Source organism: Erithacus rubecula (genome assembly GCF_903797595.1).
Source record: "Erithacus rubecula genome assembly, chromosome: 10".
Lineage (NCBI taxonomy): Eukaryota > Metazoa > Chordata > Aves > Passeriformes > Muscicapidae > Erithacus > Erithacus rubecula.
Window position 1 is genome coordinate 20,384,756 of NC_136662.1, and position 20,767 is coordinate 20,405,522.

Consider the following 20,767-nt stretch of genomic DNA (forward strand, 5'->3'; position numbering starts at 1 on the left):
GGACATGCTGGGTGTGAGAGGAAGGCAGAAGAGAAAACTCCTGACCTGTTTTTGGATACTGCTGGGAGCCAGGGGAAAAGCAGCCTTGAAGCCTTGGGCTTCTCAGGCTGCCCAATGACAAGAAATTATAACAATGATTAAGCACCTGCTGGATATGTGAGAGGTGTGATGTTTTGCAAAAAGCATGTTTTCAAAGAGGTGTTGCCTTCTTGGTCCAACGAGCTTTTTCTATTCTGTTTTGCACAAACTACCCTATATATATATATATAACTGTAGTGTTTCTTTAAATAAAGCTCTCTTTTTCTTCTCCATTACATGAAGAGCTATGTTATATTATCCTTTTCACCACTCTCCTATAGCCAAAATGCAACACTGACCTATCCCCAATGCCAAGCAAGAGCTGGGGCAGGTAAAAGCTTCTGCCATGCCTCTCCCTCTCCTCCAGCCTCTTGGGAGAAGCTGGTACATGGAAATGGCCATTCCCAGCTGGTACCAAATGTGATCTAGGCAGGCTCAGAGAAACACTCCCTGACCCCAATAACAAGCAATCTAAATTAAAAAGTGAATCAAGGTGTAAGAGGAGAGTGCAGCATCCTGCACCATGGCTGCATTAGTGCTCGTGGGGTCTGGCACACATGGCTGGGCTCCCAGACCTCCCCAGGGTGTGCAGCCTCTGCTCTGCTCACAAGGAATTGCAGACAAATATAAATAGGAAATGCACAGCAAGGACTAAACCTCCACTTCATGGGCCTGAGAAATCCCTATTTTTCAAAAATGAGAAATAGTTCTATGTTTTCTGAGGAGGGAGCATGCTTTCCCTGACTCTGTGTATTTATAGAGTACAACCCTCTGTCAGCTACATCCCTCCTTCCCTTGGGTTAAAGTGCAAGGGACATTATTGTCATTCAGACAAAAATCCCACTAAAGGAAGACAAGAGGAGGCATGTGCTGCAAGTTTTGAGTAAGATGAGAAATTTCACACTATCCTGATATCTTCTGGGTAACTGCTTATTTTATGATGACTAATAGGCAATTACTATGGTAATACTGCAATACAACATGTGTGAGGTTTGGAAATGAGAAATTATAGGTAACTACTTTGGACTCATTTCTATGGTAACAAAAAGTAATTGCCATTAAATACCAGTTATATTGCTGCTGTACCTGGTAATTATAGATTTTTTTATGCCCAGTAACATAAATAAAACCAATAAATTTATTCAAAAGGTCCACAATTGTTTACTTATAAGTTGCTATATAGAATACACAATGACAAACACCTAATTAGGAAAAATAAACTCCATTGAGAGCTTCATCTTGTCATCTGAGATGGATACTCTGGTTTTCAATTTAAGGAAATGCACGAATTTCACATGTATTAAATGAAGTTAAGAGAAAAATACACTTCTCCACCAGAAAAATAGAGGAAAAATAATGAAGAGACAAACAAATGATAGTCTGCATGTGTGGAGCTGTCTTACAACTGAATAAGTGATAGTGAGAACCACCTGACATATCCAGTCCCCCCAAAAGGCACATGAATAACAAAATAATTTGGATGGAGTCCACATGTGATTTTACTGTTAAAAAACCCTTACAAATTACACATGAACATGAATTTTTTACTATTTCTAGAGTCACAGAAATAAAGTCCAGGAAAACATGTTCAGGATAAATCTGAAATATTTCACCTGATCCAAAACCTAGTTTTCTGATTGTATTTCAAATCTTTCAAAAGAAATGTTTGGAAAAGGTCAGTTTTTAAACAAAGCGTGCCACTAACAAACAAAAATGAAAGAAGATTTTCCTTTATAAAATTGTGGTATGAATAATTTAAAATGTTTCTCAAGCCTTCCCTTTTTTTTCAGTTGAAACAGTTTGCTAAATTTTACTCCCTTCTACAAACTATTTAAGTATTTAAAAAACTACATTTCTGAGATAAAAATATATGATTTGCTCAAAACATGAAATCCCAACAGGGCTTTCATATGGAGACTGACACTGTTTATGGTAAATTTGGTTTTCCAGTAGGGCTGGCCTCCTTTCTGTCCAACAAAATAATTTGTTAACCCCTTAGACAAGCAAGAAGGAGTGTGTTGAGGTGAAAAATGTTGTGGCTGACAGTGAAATGAGGAAGGACTGGAATTGGTATGTGCCCTCTCCTCCCACCCACAGAAATTCTTGCAGTCCCTACAATCAGGCTAGAAGGACACAGTAGTGATGGCATTTCAGAACAGTTCAGCTAATTCATGGCTGTAATTTACCAAAGGCTGGTCCTGTCACAGCTCCCCCAGAGAAGGAACCAGAAAAGCCAGGGAATGGGAACAGTCACTGGGTTATGGAACAGAGCCCTTAGAGAACGGTCAGACAGTTCATCTGCCTGGTCATGGCATTTCTGGGATACCTCAGTGAAGAGCTTCCCAGGCTAAGCAACACATCCCTCTTGGTGCCATTCTAGGGTTTTGCCTCTGAAAGGTGAGGCTGACAAATTGGAACTAATCTAAGGCAGTGTGGTACAGTCATCTTGCCTGCAGGGACACATTTCAGCATTCAGCTGCAGAATGCCAGCTTAAGAACAAGCTCTCGATAAAGGAAAGTTCAGGCCAAGCCTGGGGATGCACGACTTTAAATCAAGAACACTTTACCCCCCTCCCCAGTCTGCCCCCTCCTCCCTGGGGATGGCAATATGATAATGCTGTACTGCAAAGAGAGGGAGGAAAGTGTCTTTACTGCACTAGTTTTCCTTTATTTCCTAAAGCTGTTTCACAGTTTAATCCATCAGAGAGGGTGAGATTAGTGTTATGGAGAAACTCACAAATATTTTGTGCCACATTCTTTCAAACTAAAGCTAAAGATCAAGTCATGCACTACCCCCACACAAAGGAGTCTTTCTATTCAGGTGAGAGCTGAGGACAAGTTGCCAGCTAGAAATGACAGAAAAATATGCTGAAGACTCTATTTTAGTTGGGTCAAACAATGGCATCTTCCTGGGCAATTTAATTAACAAACCCATGCAGCATGACATCATCTGCAAAGCCAGTTGCACTTAGAAGTGTAATGATATCAGGCTTTAAAGTCTTCCTGTTTTGGGAGGCTCCACATCCTTGGCCACAGTGAACAGCAGGTACCTATCAGTATTCTGTATTTCAGGCAGAGCTGGGTACAATCTCAAGCAAGAAAAGGACTTGGATGGAGTTTTTTTCCACTGAAAGAGTTAAAAAAACCCAACCAAACAAAGAAACAATCCCCACAAAAACTTTCATTGAAACTGTGTACAGACTTTCCAAACATTCTGAATTAAAGGAGCTGCTTAATTGCCCTTGTACATCCCACAAGTCACTGTGTCTTTTCATTCCTAACTATATAGGTCCACAAATTCCTGAACTCTTGCATAAGCCTGAATAAATCAGTCAAGTTTAGCATCCCATTTCCATGCATCCTGGTACACTGAGCCCTGACAATAATTTCCATGACCATTTTTTTTTAGAGCCACCTGAATATACATGTAACATATAAACAACTCTCCTCACAGATGAGTCTGTGCTTTGTAGTTGCAGTACTAAACTCACTTGTTGCTGCTGATGAACATTTCACCACACCCAAGGCAGAGTCACACCCATTTTGTCTGTTCTCTTGAGAATGAGCAACAGTTTGTGGAAAACAGGCAATTCTTGGTAGCATCATTGCAGATTTGGCACAAACTCCTAAACCTCTGCTCACAACAACAAAGGAAGGAGAATTGTGGAGGAGAGCACAGGACTCACACCCTCAGCCAGTCCTGCATCCCCAGAAATGGCAATGAAGAAAATCTCATCAGCTAGCTGTTCCCATCTCACCCTGGCTTAGGGAGTGGCTGGTTCATGCCTTGGTGTCAGGAGACCCAGTCTGTCCCATGCCATGCCAAGAGCTGCTGACACACTCAGGCTCTATTACCAGTGCCCACTGTGCCTGGGATGCCAGAGCACAGCCAAGTGCATCCAGCAGTGCACTTTGCCAGTTGTGCAAGGCTGTGCACCGGTGGGGTAAAAGAAAAACCTCTCTGGCACTGGCAGGAGATCAATTTACAAACTCAAGCATGAGGTTTAATTACCCATTTCATTATCTTAGCTTGCATAGCTCTGAATGTGAACCTTCAATGAACCAAAGAAATAGTCACCAGCTGCTGCTTTGAGAAAGAGGGAGATAACAGAAGAAGTTCAAATGCCTAAAAGTGCTCTTGCTGCATGTGGCACCCCTGTTTGCAAAAGCAGGGGGTTATCCCCAGCCAATAGATCTCCTTTAGACCCCACTACATGAAAGACTTCTGAAAGTCCTATTTATGTGCTGATCTGAACAAAGACCAAAAGAGATGAAGCAGAGTTATCTAGCCAATAGTGAAGCCTCAGAGTTAAATTTTCAAATAGAAGCAAGTGATCCTTAGAGATTTTTTTCAAAATTCATCCAGTAAGTTCAAGTAAATAAATTGTGATGTGCTTGTGGATTTTGTATGAGCAGGAAATAAAGTGTTTGCTGTAAATTATTCACTCAGCACGAGTTAACTGCAATGCTGGCACATTACTAGGCTTTTTAATATTCTTCTCAAGATAATAGGTAGCATTTTGCTTATTATCCTCATTTTTAAGTTATTAGTTGCATTAGGCCATTTGTAAATACAGTGAAGAATTGCAAGAAAACCAAATGTTTTTTCAACTAGCTCATTAAAATTCTCTTTTGTTTAGGAGGGTTGAAAATCCTGCATATCATGGAAAGTTAAACCAAGAGTACATCATCAAGCTCAGCAATTCCAAATTAATTCACATGCCCTTTCTCACTACCTGGGATCCCAAAAGGCTTTTCAAGTTCTGAGCCATATGAATGCCTGTAAAAAGCTGCATGTCTCTCAAAAACGATAAATAACAGTGCAGGGGAAAATCTCTACAGGGCAAGTGCACTTGTGGAGAAAACAAAAGCTGCTTAATTGCAACTGGAGCTTGCTTATGTGCAAGACACCTGGAAGAAAGAAAATTGATGCAGTATCAGATTCTAGAGCCATTTTAGGGCTTTATTCCTGTATGGTGACACATTCTGATAATTCCTGGTGCTGTCAGATGCTACCACTGCAGCATCACTGTCTGATTTGCCAAGAGCTGAGTGAGTATCCCTGCAGCTGGAAGGACACCACCTATTCTCAGAAGTTTCACTTAGAGCACACAGAACCACTGCTGAAATCACCCCACAACTCCCTGCTGCTGTAGTTTAACAATGAGCCAAGAGGAGGAGGGGTAAGGAGCACAGATCACAGGATCATAAATGCTGGAAAAGATCTCTGACCACTGAGTCCAGCCATTAACCCAGCACTGCTGAACCATGTCCCTAAGCACCACATCCACACGTGTTTTTTATCACATCCAGGACAGTGATTCCACCACTGCCTTGGGCAGCCTGTTCCAATGCCTGGCTGCCCTTTCAGCAAAGATTTTTTTTCCCTAACACTTAATTTAAAACTCTCCTGGCACAAATTGAGGCTGTTTTCCCAACAAAGAACTGCCAGCAGCTCCATTTTCTGCACCTTGTATCTTCTTCCTCAGTGCTCTCCTCACCCATACAACAACCCAGCCTTATTCTGCCTAGCAATGCAATACCTAATTAGACCAAAGCTCAAGGTAGCCTGGCTACAAAGTGAATTGTGTTATTTAGTCTTGCACTGTAAGCAAAACCACATGCAGTATATTTCATTTCTCAGGGGCTTCTCCAGAGAACTGTGTGGTACATGTAATTGCCCCCACAAACAAATCATCAACTAATCAACTGCTTTTCATTATCACCTCCAGCAGCACATTTATTTTGTAAATAAATGCATTAAGAGCAAACAATTTTAGGGAAAACAAAAGATTATCTGAATACGATCTCAACAGAGGAGGCAGTAAAGTAGTAATTCAAACACTAAAATGGAGCAAAATTAGCATAGGGTGGAATGATTATTCCATTCCTTGTATCCCTATCTATTACAGTACAATAACAGAGTGAAATCTGTGACTTTAATGGATGATCTGGGTAGTTTAAGGGAGCTGTGATTGACTGACACATTTGCATAGAAGCTGATGAGCAGCATAATGAGTGCATTTATGAAACACAGCTAAGGTCTAACTCTAAGCTGGCATTAACTCCCACACCTAGAGGAGGCTCACAGAGCAGATACCCTGCTGTATTGGAAAGCTGCTCTCTGCCTCCTGCAGGGAGCAAATCTGCCATTTGCCCCTGTCCTAGGTGGGAATTTCAGGAAGCACATGGCCACATGAGAATCTCCAGTTTAAGGGGAATTAATTTAAACAGGCCATAAAAGATTCAATGAAAAAACAGTGCAAAGTGTATAAGGCAAATATAACAATACACAGATCACAATACCTGTAATTTCCTAGGTAAACTCCATCAGGATTGAGCATGGGAGCAATCTTGAAGACTAGGTGATCTCTCAGTACTTTTGCAATTGGATGGTGACTCACGAGGAAATCAATTATACCTGAGGGGATAAAAAAAAGTTTTAAAAGGAGGGGTCTATGACATCAATGATTTCCAGATGTTTACCTGAAATTTAATATTTAAAAGATTATAATGATGATTTATCCTTGTTCCTGCCACTGCTCCTGCTTCCAACACAACAAACTACTTGCAATCACATAGCACCTGCCATCTCCTTTAAATTCCAAGAACTTTAAGGAGAAATACCTTAATCTGTCCCCATAATGCAGGCACACCACAGCTGCACTACAGACACTGTCGAGTTTCCACAGAGGGAGAAATTACTGCTCATCAGCTAAGCCATGATAACAAAACCTTTCTGCTCCTAAGAGGAGAAATGCAGACACTCCTCACCCCTAGCCTGCATAGGACTCACACTGCAGCTCACCTTGTGACTGGAAATTTGCTGAGCTGAGCCATCTCAAATTAATTTCAGCATACCCCCAGACCTACCTGTGATGTATGAACACAGATTTCACATCATCTGCATGTATAAAGAGGTGCAAAATGCCTCACAAAAATTGGGACAGTTGCCTAATATGTGCACTGGGCACAGGAATATTGTGCCACTGGTGGGTTGGAATTTATAAAGTCATATCCTTCCCTTCTATTACACTCAGGAGTAACTCCACCTCATCAGCTCCTTTCATGTGAACCCGGGCAAGGGATGGGGAAGCAGATCCTAAGTGCCCTTCCTTTGGGCACATCACAGCACCAGAGCCTGCAGGAGCTCCTTCCTCCTGGCCTGGTGCTTGGGGAGCCACTGAACATTGCCTCAGCCCAGGGTTGGTGCTGGGGCAGGAATCTGGCACTTCAATTCACTGCTCATCCCTCCACTGAGTTGGTACTGACAGAAATAGCTTCCAGGGAATTAATGTCGAGATAAATTGAGTTCCTGTGTAATCTCAGGACACCCACAGATAGGTCATGACAATTTGCTATTTATTGTAAGGTCCATCCTGTGAAGCAGGAACCATTTACTGAATTTCCCCAGAATAAATCAATCACTACGGTCTAGTAACAGGATAAAATTAAGCAGAGAAAAATTAAGGCTGCTCATCAGTAAAATTTCAGTAATGGTGAGCTCTATTAGAGTGTGGAATTGTCTCTCCAGGGTAAGAGTGGAATCCCATCATCAGAAACATTTAACACTGGACAGGGTAAAGCCTTAGGGAATAGCTATAACAAGCAACAATTCGACACAGAAGGGATGGCCTGGGCTAACTAGCTCACTCCAGGCCTGACTTTTTGTGATGCAATCAAAGTATTACAAAAAGCCCCTAAACCCCATGTTTGTGCCAGGGTAAATGCACTTGTTTACAGCTTGGCTGAAACATGCATTCAAGATGAAACCAAAATCTCACATTCTGCACGACTCCTTCATTTAGCTAATTTCTTAAGGCCCACTTTGTATTTCAAATACCAGAAAGTCTGAACCTAGACTGCTGTGGGAATGAATTCTAATTTTCTGAGGCACATGGAGAAAAATGAGGCTTCTGAAATGTCTGAGATGATCAAGGTATAGTTGACTCTAAACATCAGCAATTTTTTCATGTCTCAGTGACTAATCCTGAAGAGGAGAGAGGAACCCTCTGTAACCAGGTCTCCCACTTGAGAAAAAACTGAAACTGAATTTCTGAGGCAGATTAGCATATCCATAATTATATTGCTCAGGAAATGTTCCTGCAATTACCTCCTCTCGATGAAGGAAACCGAACATGGATCTGCTTTTTGGCTGGTGTTGTGATTTTTGTTCATTATCCAGCAGCAAGTACATGAAGGAACGACAGGGACACAGTTGGATCCCAAATAACCAGATTTCCTAACTGTGTGCAAACACGAAAAGCTTAGCTATGTTAAACTGCTGCTCTGACTGTTTCCTGGCAGTGTCTGAAACATAACCCACAGCACTCACACCTGGAGGGCTCAAAATCACTTAAAGGGAAACAACCCCTCACTTAGTCCATGGCTTCTCAAGACACTGTGCTGGTTTCAGTTTTAAAGAGCTTGAAACTTGACTAGACTCAAACATCACATCAGTTCGTGTTTTCTGAAACACTTGGAGGGGCTAACCATTCAGAAATCAGTGTGTCCAGAACAAGTTTTGTCCTGGGTTAGATAAGACCCTTCAAGCTGAACTAAAACCAGCAGAAATGTTGCGTGGTGTGCATTGTGGATCACTGCTTCACCAAAGCCTTGGCAGGCACAAGTCACAGCTCCTCAGGCAGCAGAGAGGGCTGTGCAGACCTCAGGGGAGCAGCACTGCTTGTCCTTCAGGAGGTGACACAAAGCCCACACTCCCAGGGTTGGCTGGGACTGTCACCGTGCCACTGAAGAGCCTTGTCCAGGTTCTGCTCATTTTGCCATGGATGCAGCCTTACTACAGAGCTTGGCACGAGCATCCTGGCAACTGGAAGCTGCAGTTTGCAGCTTCAGCAGGCAATTACTATTCCCTGGGAAGGAACGTGCAATGGTGTGGAAGGCTGCACATACACATGCAGTGGATGAGGCTCTGCTGTGCCTGGCTCACTGCTGCACCCAACCAGAGGAGCCTGAGCCTGGGCAGCCAGAGCTTGGTGTCAAACAGGACCCAGGCAATCTCCTCAGGCTGTGCAGCCAAGTTACTCATCAAAAGGAGATTCACATGATTCTCTTACTTAGCAGACAGTTAAGCCTGAAGAAGCCTTACCATGTAGAAACACCAAGGAAGAGTTAAAATTAACTCTCAGAATTCTAGCCTGGCAGTAGAGGAAGTAGATTTCTCACGCTCAGTTCTAAGGAGCATGAGAAAAGCATGAGACAAAAGCATATATTTAAATATACAAACCTCACCCTAAATTTATTTCAAGTATCCAAATAATCAATACAACTAGGAAATAACTTTGTCTTTCAGAGGAACCCAATAGTTCTGGACTGTCTGAAATAGTCTGGATCAATAATGTTTAAAATAAAAATACAGATATCAGACTATTAAAAAAAATACCATTGCTGAGAACTTGGTCCTCCTGCTAATAAATCAATACAAACTAAATTTTACAGCTTCTGTAATCAGCAAGAGACATATCAGTGTATCTCATTAGGCTGGGGTTAAGAATTTGGCAGCAACCAAAGCCCATTTAATATCATTTACTTCAAGGCAGACATGGCAATACAACAGATGCCCTAATTTATTTGTTGATCTTTGTATTAAAATAACAGTTTGCTGGTAAACAGGAAGGGTAATGATGCCAGTCACCCTTGTTAGTGGCTAATAATTGCTTAAATTGTCCACTAATTGACCTGTGCTACTGTTGAAGCACTGGATCGTGTTGCAGGGCATGAAGTAAACAAGGCCACTGTAATGTTACTTTAGAGAATGACTTCTGGAAATAGAACTACTTATTGCCATAAATTTTCTTTTCACAGATGAGCAGATTAATTGGTCTGCCAATTAGTCTGCTATTAAAGAAAAAAAAGGGCTGCCCACAGATTGGTTGGATCTTCGAACTGTAGCCCCAGTTTGGGTCAAAGGAAATAATCCAATCTGAATCAGTCACATCAGCTATGAAAAATAAGACAAGCATTATTTAAAAACACAAACCTCTGTGGCTGGAGATCAAGGAAAATAGCCAAATAACGAAGTATTAACTCTTCAAGAGATTTCAGAATGAAATAGAGAATGTGATGGAATGGGCCTACTGAGACACATTACAGTGTGGAAAAGTTCTCCAATTAGAAGAAGCAAAACAATATGGATTATTTTCCTCTCAAGCTTCCTGGAAAACAATTTCAGATAATAATGTGCAATTATAGATGCTGCCAGGAACCAGAACAGCTCAGAAATCAGCATTCAGCCATGACACAAGAAGAGGCTTATTCATAGTCCACTAAAAATCCACCAAAGTCTTTACATGAACTTCAAGGAGCTTTTCATAGTTGCAAGTGAAAAGGAAAGCAAGAATTGAAAACAAGGAAAAAGGAAAACAATACTCACAACTGCAAGTATTAGAGACACAGACACATTGGCTTTAAAAGGTCAGACTGTTAAAAACCTGATTTCTTGGTAAACCCAGTTTCAGTGAAACTGCACTAAATCTGGACCAAACCCCTTCTACTCTGAGTCACTTCCTCATCATTATTCTTTCTCAAGCTGAATGCACTTTTTCAAATTTCTCCTGCCTTCTGCAGCTCAGCATCTCTCAGCTGCTCCAGTGTTAGCTCCTGTAGCATCTTCCTGCCCAGCCCAATCCAGCTCAAATTATCTGCTGGTTCTTCTCAAGCAAGTTAATCATTCACTCTTCCATAACATGTCATTTCCACTGTTATGTCAAGACATTTCCTCAACCAGCCTCCTTCAACTCTGTTTAAACTTCCTGCTGGCTCTAACATGACCTCTCCACATTTGCTCCTTCCAAAGAAAAGCCAGCCTTATCCCTTGCTTTTTCCATTACTCCATCCTTTCACCCTCAGTCTGACAATATATTTAATTGTGCAACTATATAATACATTTGCCCTGCTCCTATTAGTGAAAATCTAATCAGCACAGATCCTAATGCAATATGGCAACTGCTAATGCAAACATGCCCTGCACTGTATCTAGTATATGTCAAGAAAGAAGTGATTTATGTTTTCAGACCCATTTCCTAATGCTGAGTAGCTCTGGTATCCTTCAGTCAGCTCACCACAGCCTGCAGGTTAAAGAGACTCTGACAATTGGGCTTTAACAGCCATAGGATCTATTCACTAGAAAATAAATACAAAGGAGCCCCAAATGCTTATGGTCATGTTAAACTGTTGAAATACACTGTTAAAGGAGACTGAACCCAATGTGAATGACACTATAGTTATGTTTCAGTGGGCAGTAAGAAAGCAAAAATATGGGGTTGGGCTTTTTGAAGAGGTTTTTAAATGTGACAGAAAAAAAAATAAAAAACAGGTGATAATGGTCAAGAAATCACAATATTCTCCAAAAAAACCCAAGTACAATACATAAAATAAATTACAGCAAGCCATCACTGTGCCCCCACTTGCCTGAGAAGTGTTTCTCCTTCAGCAACAGTGATGTTCAGCCTTATCCCTGTCTCATGGGACTGCAGGAAAAAAAAACATCATCCAAAACAACAAAACCAAACATGAAAAAGACAGATGGACCCTGTTGTCCACCCCAGCATGGTGGGGAGGAAGGTGTCACACTGCCACTGAACCCTGCCCAGCACAGGTCACAGCAATGCTGTGCCAGAATGGGCTCCAGAGAATGCACATCTGCTCCTCCAGGGCAGCCCCAGCAGAGCCCAACAGGCAGAAATGGGCCAAAAATGCCTTTGTCTGAAGTGCTTCAGTATTCAGTGCAACAGCAGGAACAAAAATGAAACATGTGAAGGGTGATAAACGAGCAGAGCTGACTCATAGTGAGGTTACTGACATGATCTAACATCATGCTGTCACCAAAATTATTCCTGCAAAAGATCATCACAGAGGGGTCCATATGCACAAGATCATCACAGATGCTGACTCTGCCCCTTCTTACAGCTCCACTCCTCCTCTAACGTGGAAAAACAGATTGACAAACTCCAGTGTGTTCCATTTGTAGTATTTCACACTTTTTTAGAAACATGTTTCTTGGGCAGGGAAAGGGATGAAAGAGGGTGATGCTAACATCAATCCAGAAAGAATCTAGAGATTTTGAAAGCTTTATTAATAGGTTGCTTTACCTTTCTAAAGGTCCCTTTGGAATCCAGGAAAAACCAAGGTTTATTTTATCAAAATTATCAAAGCTAATACAGCTGGTGAGGAAGTACAGCAAGACTAAAACAGGCACCTGCTTATGGAATTAGATGAAGGACAATTTGATGTTTGAGTCATGTCACCAGTTTCCAAATGCCCAAACTGGTGTACATCTGCATGCACATGCCTCTCTGGCAGTAGTTTCTGCAATTGGAATTGAGGGGATCCAAACAGTGTTTTCCATGAACCCCCTCTCTGGCCATCCTCAGCACACCGAGGTGCAAGGCAAATGAGACAAGGGTTCTTGCACAAAAGCTGAGTGAACACCCATCAGACCCCCTTTTCAGGTCAGACTTTTCTCCTGCTTGCTCTGCTGACGCTCAGACTTCATCTAGACTTGCCCCAGGAGAGGCTCAGAGGGGACCTGCACAGGCCTGCGGGTGGCACAGGATGAAAAACAATCAAGTTTTTTGAAAATGCAGAGAAGTAAACAACTTTCCCCAATGGTTCCTGTGGACAGGAAGGTCTCGAGGGAAACCACAACTAAACAACAATTGCCCATGACAAAACACACCAGAGCCAAGCAAGGCAGGTGAGGCAAATCTAGGAAGGACATCCCTGGTTGCATTATTTTTGAAGGGTACAGTAAGGCTGAATGATTCCCCTGGAGTACCAAACCTTTTGATTACACAGCAGTTTGTCCCCAGATAAACAGGTAAATATTTCAGTGCTAAGTAAGATCTTATTGTATGATTTTGGTGGGTTAAAAGTACCCCAGAAAAGTCTATAGGTCCCCCCCATGGTTATTTCAGCTGTTTTCTTAAACCTGCAACCATCATTGCTTTTGTAAAAAAAAAAAAAAAACAAAAAAACAAAACTTATAAACAAAACCAACATGGTGAATGGTGCACAGAGCCCCTCTTCACCTATTTTTAAAGAAGTTTTAATCAACCTGAGTCAGAAAAGTTGCACACCTAACTAAGCATCCAGCTGCAATAAGCAGATTGATTAGAAACACATCAAGCCATATCAGGGCATGTTTGTTCTTTTATTTACTGTTTAGTCTCTCATCTATTCTCTGCTGTAACTCTTGGGCTCTTCAAAACACAGGATTAAAAGCAAAGGAAATCTCAAATAATGGGATAAAATGAATGTGCAGGAAATGAATGGGTGAATTAGATTACAGCAGATGAAACACTGAGGTCTCAAATGCAAAATGCAGGGAGTTTATTTAATTTGTTACTCTTTTAAAATGAAAATATGCTCACTGACTTGAATTAGTAATTTTCTTGTTTTAAGATATGTTAGGCCATTACAGCTAGGCCTGTTTCCAGAGCAGTGAAATAAATGGAAAACAGCCAGTCTCCCAGGGAACACAACCCTCACTGCATTTTGCCAGCCCAGTGGAACAGTGCTAATGTCAGCTCCAGAGAAAACCACACTTTGCTGGAGGGGCTGCATGCAAAGGAATTGAGAATGACTGGCTACAAATACTTCAAATGGCAGAGCAAGGCACTGTGGATTTTCTCCAGTTTTAATGTGCGTGGTAAGCACAGACAGTAATTGATTTAAAGAAGATTTTAAAAACCCATCATTCCTGATCATTCCCTCCCTCCCTCCTCCAGTTAGCCCAGGGTTTCACATATAATTAATCTGGACTTTGGTGAGGCTGGAACACAAATGTGAAGCAGTGGGAACAGCAGTCAGGAACCTCCCAGCTGGGTTCTGTCAGCATGAGAGAGAAACTGCTCTGCCAGTAGCTGACCCAAGGCAGGGCATCCCAGCCAACACCTCCACCCCTCCAGGTTTCCCAGGTACTTTCTTTTTCATGTAATGGTCTGAGGGGGCCAAAGTCTGTGGTGGAGGACCACAATAAATTAATAATTTAGCCCTCTCTAAACACATCAGCAGGTCCCAGGGTGTGGGGACAGTGAGTGCCCATCCTGCTGCTGCATCACAGCTCTATGATGAAATTACTCTGACTACTCAAACATTTCAACTGCTTTCCAGAATTACACAGTCATAAAAACCCTTCTCACACCATTGTAAAGATACAAAAGACATTTCTGCAATCACAGCCTCCAGTGATATTTGACATCTACTAAGATTGCAACTTCAATGAAGATTTGGGAAAACTGTGCCATAGTAAAACATTCTGGGACTCCTGGGTAAGAAAATGGACCATGAATATCATGGACATATGATACCATGAAGCAGACCTTGCTTCCCATTTTAATGTCCCATGTCTGCTGATTGGACAGGACTGACTGGGATGGAAACCTTTAAATTTATATGGATATTCCACATAAAGGGGGCACATTTACACCACTGCCTTTCATGTGCACTATCCTACTATTTTTGAGACTTCTACATTTCAGACCATGCAAACAAGGCCTCAGAACACCAAAGAGTTCCAGACCCTGACACTCCAGATGCATTTCAAACAGGGAGAATACACAGTGCAATGGATGTGACTGGAATAGTCAGTCACAAATCAGCAGTCTAGAAGTACAATCAGTTCAGTGTAGAAAGTTGCTAAGTGATGAGTGTTTGGGATTTCCTATGTATTTTTATGAGCTGTTGCTCTTTCCTCATAAAAAGATTCACATCTGCTTTGAAGGATATGAGGCTGCTGGTGCTTGGCTGGAGCACAACACCCCAATTCAGTGCTGAAAAGATATAGATATACATTGCCAGTAGAACATAATTAAAGTTGGCATTCCCAGTGACTGGGATGTGGGACCAGGAGCCAGAATGCCTGATCTGAGTCTCTAGCACTGCTGATTTTTGGCAAGTTGTTCCCAGAGTCTGCTATCTTAGTGTGTTCAACTTGAGATAGCAATGGCCAGATTTGCAGGGCAGCAAATCTGGCATCTCTGGGGCCAAAAGCAGCAGATGGATTTTCCAAACAAACTCATGAAAGCTCATTGGAGCCGACTGTGGTTGGAAACATGGCAAGTGGCCACAAAATGCTAGGTGCTGAGCAAAATTCTGAAACTTTTCTGTTCTTATTCAGCTGCCACTAGTGAGATCTGTGCCACTGACAGTCCATTCCCAGCCCTCTCTTCCCTAAAGATAAGCATTTTCTGAAAATCAGCCCTGCAGAGGTCAAGGTGGAAAGAGACAACTGGTGTTGCTGGTCAGTTCAGAACTGCAGCCCTGAGCAATCTCACTTCTGCTGTTCTCTAAGCTCAGAAAGAAGCACACAAAGCATTCCACAAATTATAGGTGGTTCTCAGAACCCCACAGGATTACCTGGAGAAGGTAAAATGTGGCATTTAATTTTGCCTGTTACAATTGTCAGCCAAAAGAAGAAAAGTTAAGCATTTTGTGAGGACAAATTTAGTTCCTACTTTAAAATTCTCTAGATACTTTATTCTTCCCAAAGCCTGATCCTGTCTGAACCCCCCCACCCCCCCAAAAAAAAAACCCACAAAAAACAAACCAAAAAACATTACTAAACAAACTTGATTAGATGATGAGACCACACAAATGATCTTGTTACAAAATATGAGCTAGGACATATTCATGCAATTTTGTTCTGATAAAACTGTCTTCTAACATGCCTCAAGATTTGCTCTGGTGCTTTGGCAGTCTAACAGCTGGAAACCCCAAGGAAACAAACAATTTGACCCTTTCTCTTATTTGTTAGATGCAGCAATTTCTGGCCTCAGGACTCATTCTGATGCCACTGAATTGGATCTTGCATCTTTTTGGACTTTAGGAAAAGACAGAGAACAAGGGAAAAACCCACTAGGTTCTATCCTGGGTGTGTGGGGCAGCAGCAGGGTGCCTGAGCACTGGATCAGAGCAGCAGTGGGGAGCTGGTGGCACCATCCCTCTTGTGGCTCTGCAGCTCTGAGTGCAGGGACTCCTCTCTGCAGCAGCACCACGAGCCCAGGTGGAACATTGGGTCAGTCCCTCCCAGAATTTCATGGTCTCTGCCTTTCCTGCTCCTTGCAGCTATGGGATACCCACAAGCTTCAAAGGAGCAGACTAATTTAGAAGAGCAGAATGAGGCCAGGGCTGGATTTGTCTGGTAAAAAGTGCAAACCTGCGCAGAGGGAATCAGACTGTCTCCTGTCCTCTGCAGTGATGAGCCCAAATCTCAGCCCCTCAACTACCCTGATGGCTGATGCTGCTTGCTTAACCACAAATTCATCTCCCAGGGCCCAGGGGCAGTTGTGCAGCTCTCCATAGAACTGATGCAACACCAAAGACCTGTGGAATTGGCTTGAAAGAACCTGTCAGGCTGACAAAGAGAGGAGGGATTGTCAGGAGCACACAGCTGCTGCTGCAGGATTGCCTGAAGGGTTCCTAAATTCAGTGCACAGCACAGACTGAGTGGGTGGCTTTGTTGGCTGCCTTTCCTTTCTTTAATTTTCTTAATATGCTGTAAGGAGCTTGGAGTTCTCTTTGCATCAAAATGAGCCTACCAATGCCCCCTGGATAATGCCTCTTTTCCTCCTGGGGAAAAACAAAAGGGTTCCTGGAGAAACACTGCAAGGATCAGATGATCTTGTTTCATTAATGAATTACTTGGGATTTATCAGAATCATTCTCAATATGTTACCTCAGAATATGATGTGCTTGGTCATTATTATTCAAAGTCTGTCCTTCCCATGAGTGTGAATCCCCAAGTCAGCTTGAAAAATATTCACTGCATTATGGCCCTCAATTTTTACAGAATTAACTAATGTTAAATACAGCTAGGATTTCAGCCTTAGAGTTGAACAGAAATATGCAGAAGATTCCATCTTCCCTGATGTGCAAGACAAGAGGCAGCCCAGAATAGAGGGTTGATTGCAAAGAGGGAAGAAAGGAACACAAGGAGAGTAAAATCCAGAATGCATGAACCAGAGTCAAGCAGGCATGTACTTTGACAGAATTAACTCAGGCATCACTGCACTGCTTCCTGCTATCCTCATCAACTCACAAAACACCAGACTTTTCACCATGGCCCCCAAGGGGAGTTTCAGCTGTCCACCAACAGCTCCCACAGCACCAGCAAGGAGGTAAAAAAAAACAGAAACAGAAAATCACTTCCTTCTCCAGTCTGCTATTTAGAGCTGTAAGGGTCTTGCAGGGGAAATAGAGAAACTGCTTCATTACTGCAGTGTTGCTGCTTCAGCCAGGACCAGGCTGAGCTCCCCAGAGCCTGGAAGATGACTGCTTTCCTCCCATCCTGACAACTGCAGACGTGGAGGTCAGAACCCTTTCCAGGGCCAGCAAGAAGACTGCACCACAAGTGTAAATTTTCCGAAGTTCCTGCACTGGGGAAAAGATTCTCAGTAGAGCTATAAAAGTGATAAAAATAAACTTTGATGGACACAAGGAGGACTAAGCAGACTTAGTTCTACTTGGCAAACCACTAAAAGTTGCAGGGAATATCCAAAGAGGATGAACCTTCTCCTTTCAAGCCTTTTGTTGAATGTGTTCCCAGACTCAGAGCCCTTCCTACATGGCCAGAGTTACCTTTTCATAACTAGGTGTCTTTCTTTGGGGATCAGGAACCTTTGGGATTTGAGTTCAACAAAGCTGGGCACTGGGAGCAGAGGGTGGACTTGTACCCAACACCCCCCCTGGGGCTGTCCCAGAGTGCTGCTCCAACAAAGCAGAGCTGCACTGAGCTCTCAGCATTACCTGTGCTCACAACAACAGCTACAGAGGCCTGAAGATGGATAGATTAGCCCAAGCAAAGAATATGCTGCAAGCTGAGAAGGCAAAAGGTGGATTTCTCTGGAGGCAGGCAGAGAATACATTTACATATGAAAATCTAATACACAGTGAAAAAGGGAAAGGGCATTACATAAATAATGCGAGGCAAGAAATGAAAAATGTGTATTTTTAAACACATTCTAAAAATGGTTTCCAGCATCTGCAAACATGTTGCTCAGCCAAGCAAAGACCCAGACGCAACAGGCTTGAGTCAGACAGGCACACACAGACCAGAGGGGCCCTGCAGAACATCACTCATTCACACCTATCCTTTCCAGCTCCCAGCACCCTACAGGTGAAGGGGGTGTACTGGGGGGTCTCTCTTTAAATTTGCCTTTATCTTCCATGACCTCTAGACATTTGCTGCTGGCCCAACATCACAAGTGGCTCCTCAGGCAGGCAGACTCCTGGTGCCACCCACTGCCAGGGTGAAAGTGAACACATATTGCTGAGAAGGAGCAGGAGCACACTGGGTGCCCCCATGGGGGATGTGGTGCCCTGATGCTCTGGATCTCAAGAGAACACAGGTACAGGGCTCCAAACAAAACTGGGATGTGGGAAAGGAATTCTTGTGCTTCAGCTCAGAACTTTAATCCACTCAGCTAAAGAGAAGAGCTGAGGTGTCCCCTCCTCAGGACTGAACCCCAGCTGCTCACTTCTGCTGGAGATGCGGCTTTGCCATTCATAAGAGGCACACTCATGCATCCCCCAGATCCAAACAATGGCCTGGCAGGAACCTGCACAGCCATTTGCCCTCATTTCCCCCATGGGGAAGAACGAGGAGATCACTTTGTAGCTCTTGATACACGAGAACTTACACTAAGCCAGCTGAAATGGCACCTTTTGGCTGCTTCATTGATTTCCACTTTACTGGATGTGCAGGTTATTCTGCTTCACTTGTATAGGATTGTGCTGTCCCTCTGTTCAAGCTGACTGAAAAGGTGCAAGGCAGTTTCTTCTCTTCCCAGTGAGGCAAAGGCACCTGTGAGGCTCCAGTGGTGAAGCAGGGCACAAAGTCTGCAGGCACTGTGAATGGCTGGTAGCACCAGCAAGGCAGCAGCTCTAAAAGGGACAAACATCAGATTCCAGAACCAGAGAGAGAGAGAATCCTGTCAATGAAGAGCTGCTTTACAGTCTCCTGTGGTTACCTTCTGGGTATGGGGAGGGCAAGAGTGGCATCAGCTTCCTCACAGGAGCTTCCCACCTGCTCTGGAATTGTCCCTCAAAGACATCCAAAAGTACCATAGAAGCAAAACCAGACTAAACTAAATCTGTATCCATTTCCCCCTTGACAAATGGTATCAAGGTAGTAGAGGCTGAGCTGTTCTAATCAGTGTCAATGCATTGTTAAAACTGAAATGAAACATGGTAGTCCATTTGCACAGCAAAGTCTGTAGCTTCAGTTTTGACAGGCAAATAAAGCAGGAGCTGTATGTAACACCTGAAATGTTTCTGGGGAAAAGAAAAAAAAAGAAAAGAGGAGTGATTTATTAAACAAAAACCTAATCCTCAGGGAAAATCTGATGGCCAAGAAAATACTGGCTGCATCTGAACTTCCTCCCCTTGACTAAGAGATGAAAGTTGTGTATCTGCAAGTTGCTTTCAGTGGTACTGGAGGGGATTTGTTGGATTGCTGCTTGCACCAGGTTCCAACAGGAAAAGCTTTTTTCCTTGTGGTTTATTTTTCTGTCTTATAGAAGAATAAAAAAATGACCACGTCTCTACATGAAGAAAGAAATTGCAAAAGCTCTGCTCTGCCCCTCATCAATGGAGATGGATCTGTTCTTTTATTTACGCTGCATGACATCCAGGCAAGACAAAGCTCCACAGAAATAAATTAGGGTCACTCTCTGTCAGTACAGATGTGCTCCTGGCTGTTAAGCAGCAGAATATGGCATCAGCCCCTACCTCCACTGCAGAGAAAATTTTGCTGTGAAAATGGAGATGCATTACAGATCCTAAAGGTGATGGTAATTACCACTGGAAAGGGAATAATCAGCAACATTTCCTCACATGAGCAGGACCACCAGAAGCAACTGACATCTCTCTTTGTGAAGAAGAGAAATTCTCCAGGAGGATATAAAAGTACATGTTTCCATCTGAGGAGCATGAGGGAGAAAAGTCAGAAGGATATATATTTCAGGAGGCCTCCAAGGATTGAGGGGGTTTGTTGTTGCTGTTTTAGGAAGAAGCAGCCAAAAAACCCTACCATTTCCTGAAGAATTCTGTTTGGAGACAGTCTTATTGCAAAATCAACTTTGAAGCATATTAAACTAAGAAGGCATAAGATGCTCCTGTTCCAGAATAAGAATTACTGGAGAAATGTTCTATTGCACTCTACATTCACAGTCTGCCTCAGATGCAAATGAAATCTCAAGTGCCAGCAAGCCCCAGACAGAAACTGTTCCTAAGCACTTTGCAATGATGGGTTTAAACTCTGGCAGCACTGTGACCACACCAGTGATGTCAAGGTGCTATTTCCCTCATATCCTTGGCCATTAGGAGCATTGCCAGGAAGAAAAATCAGAGTTCACATGTAACCAGGGGAGAGGACTGTCTAACTTTCTATCTTGAACAGTCAGATTGAATTTTAACATCTTAAAGGTAAACTTAACTATAATAAATAATCCCTTTTACTGCATGAAGCAGCCAGACTTCAGAAGGGAGAGGTGCAAACACTCTGGGCAAACTGAAAACCCAGTGATCTGCTGTCTCCAGGGCAGGCAACCCTCCTGCAGGGAATGTGGGGTGCAATTCCTACAGGTTTCCAGCTGTGTTCCCTGCTTCTCCCAAGGAATGAGTGAGGCTGGGTCACATAATTTTTTTAGTTTTATTCTTTACCCTTTGA

General features: G+C 42.8%; 1 protein-coding gene across 1 annotated transcript in view; it reads right to left on the reverse strand.

The window, feature by feature from the left end:
* Positions 1-20,767, reverse strand: part of LOC306805847 (cytosolic carboxypeptidase 6-like) — a gene marked incomplete at its 3' end in the record, with an annotated part of 269,622 nt that overhangs the window by 168,690 nt on the left and 80,165 nt on the right. Inside the window, exon 3 of the mRNA XM_079314059.1 lies at positions 6,385-6,499. Within this exon, the coding sequence (XP_079170185.1) occupies positions 6,385-6,422 (38 nt within the window). The 5' untranslated portion in view covers positions 6,423-6,499. The remainder of the gene's footprint in view (positions 1-6,384; positions 6,500-20,767) is intronic.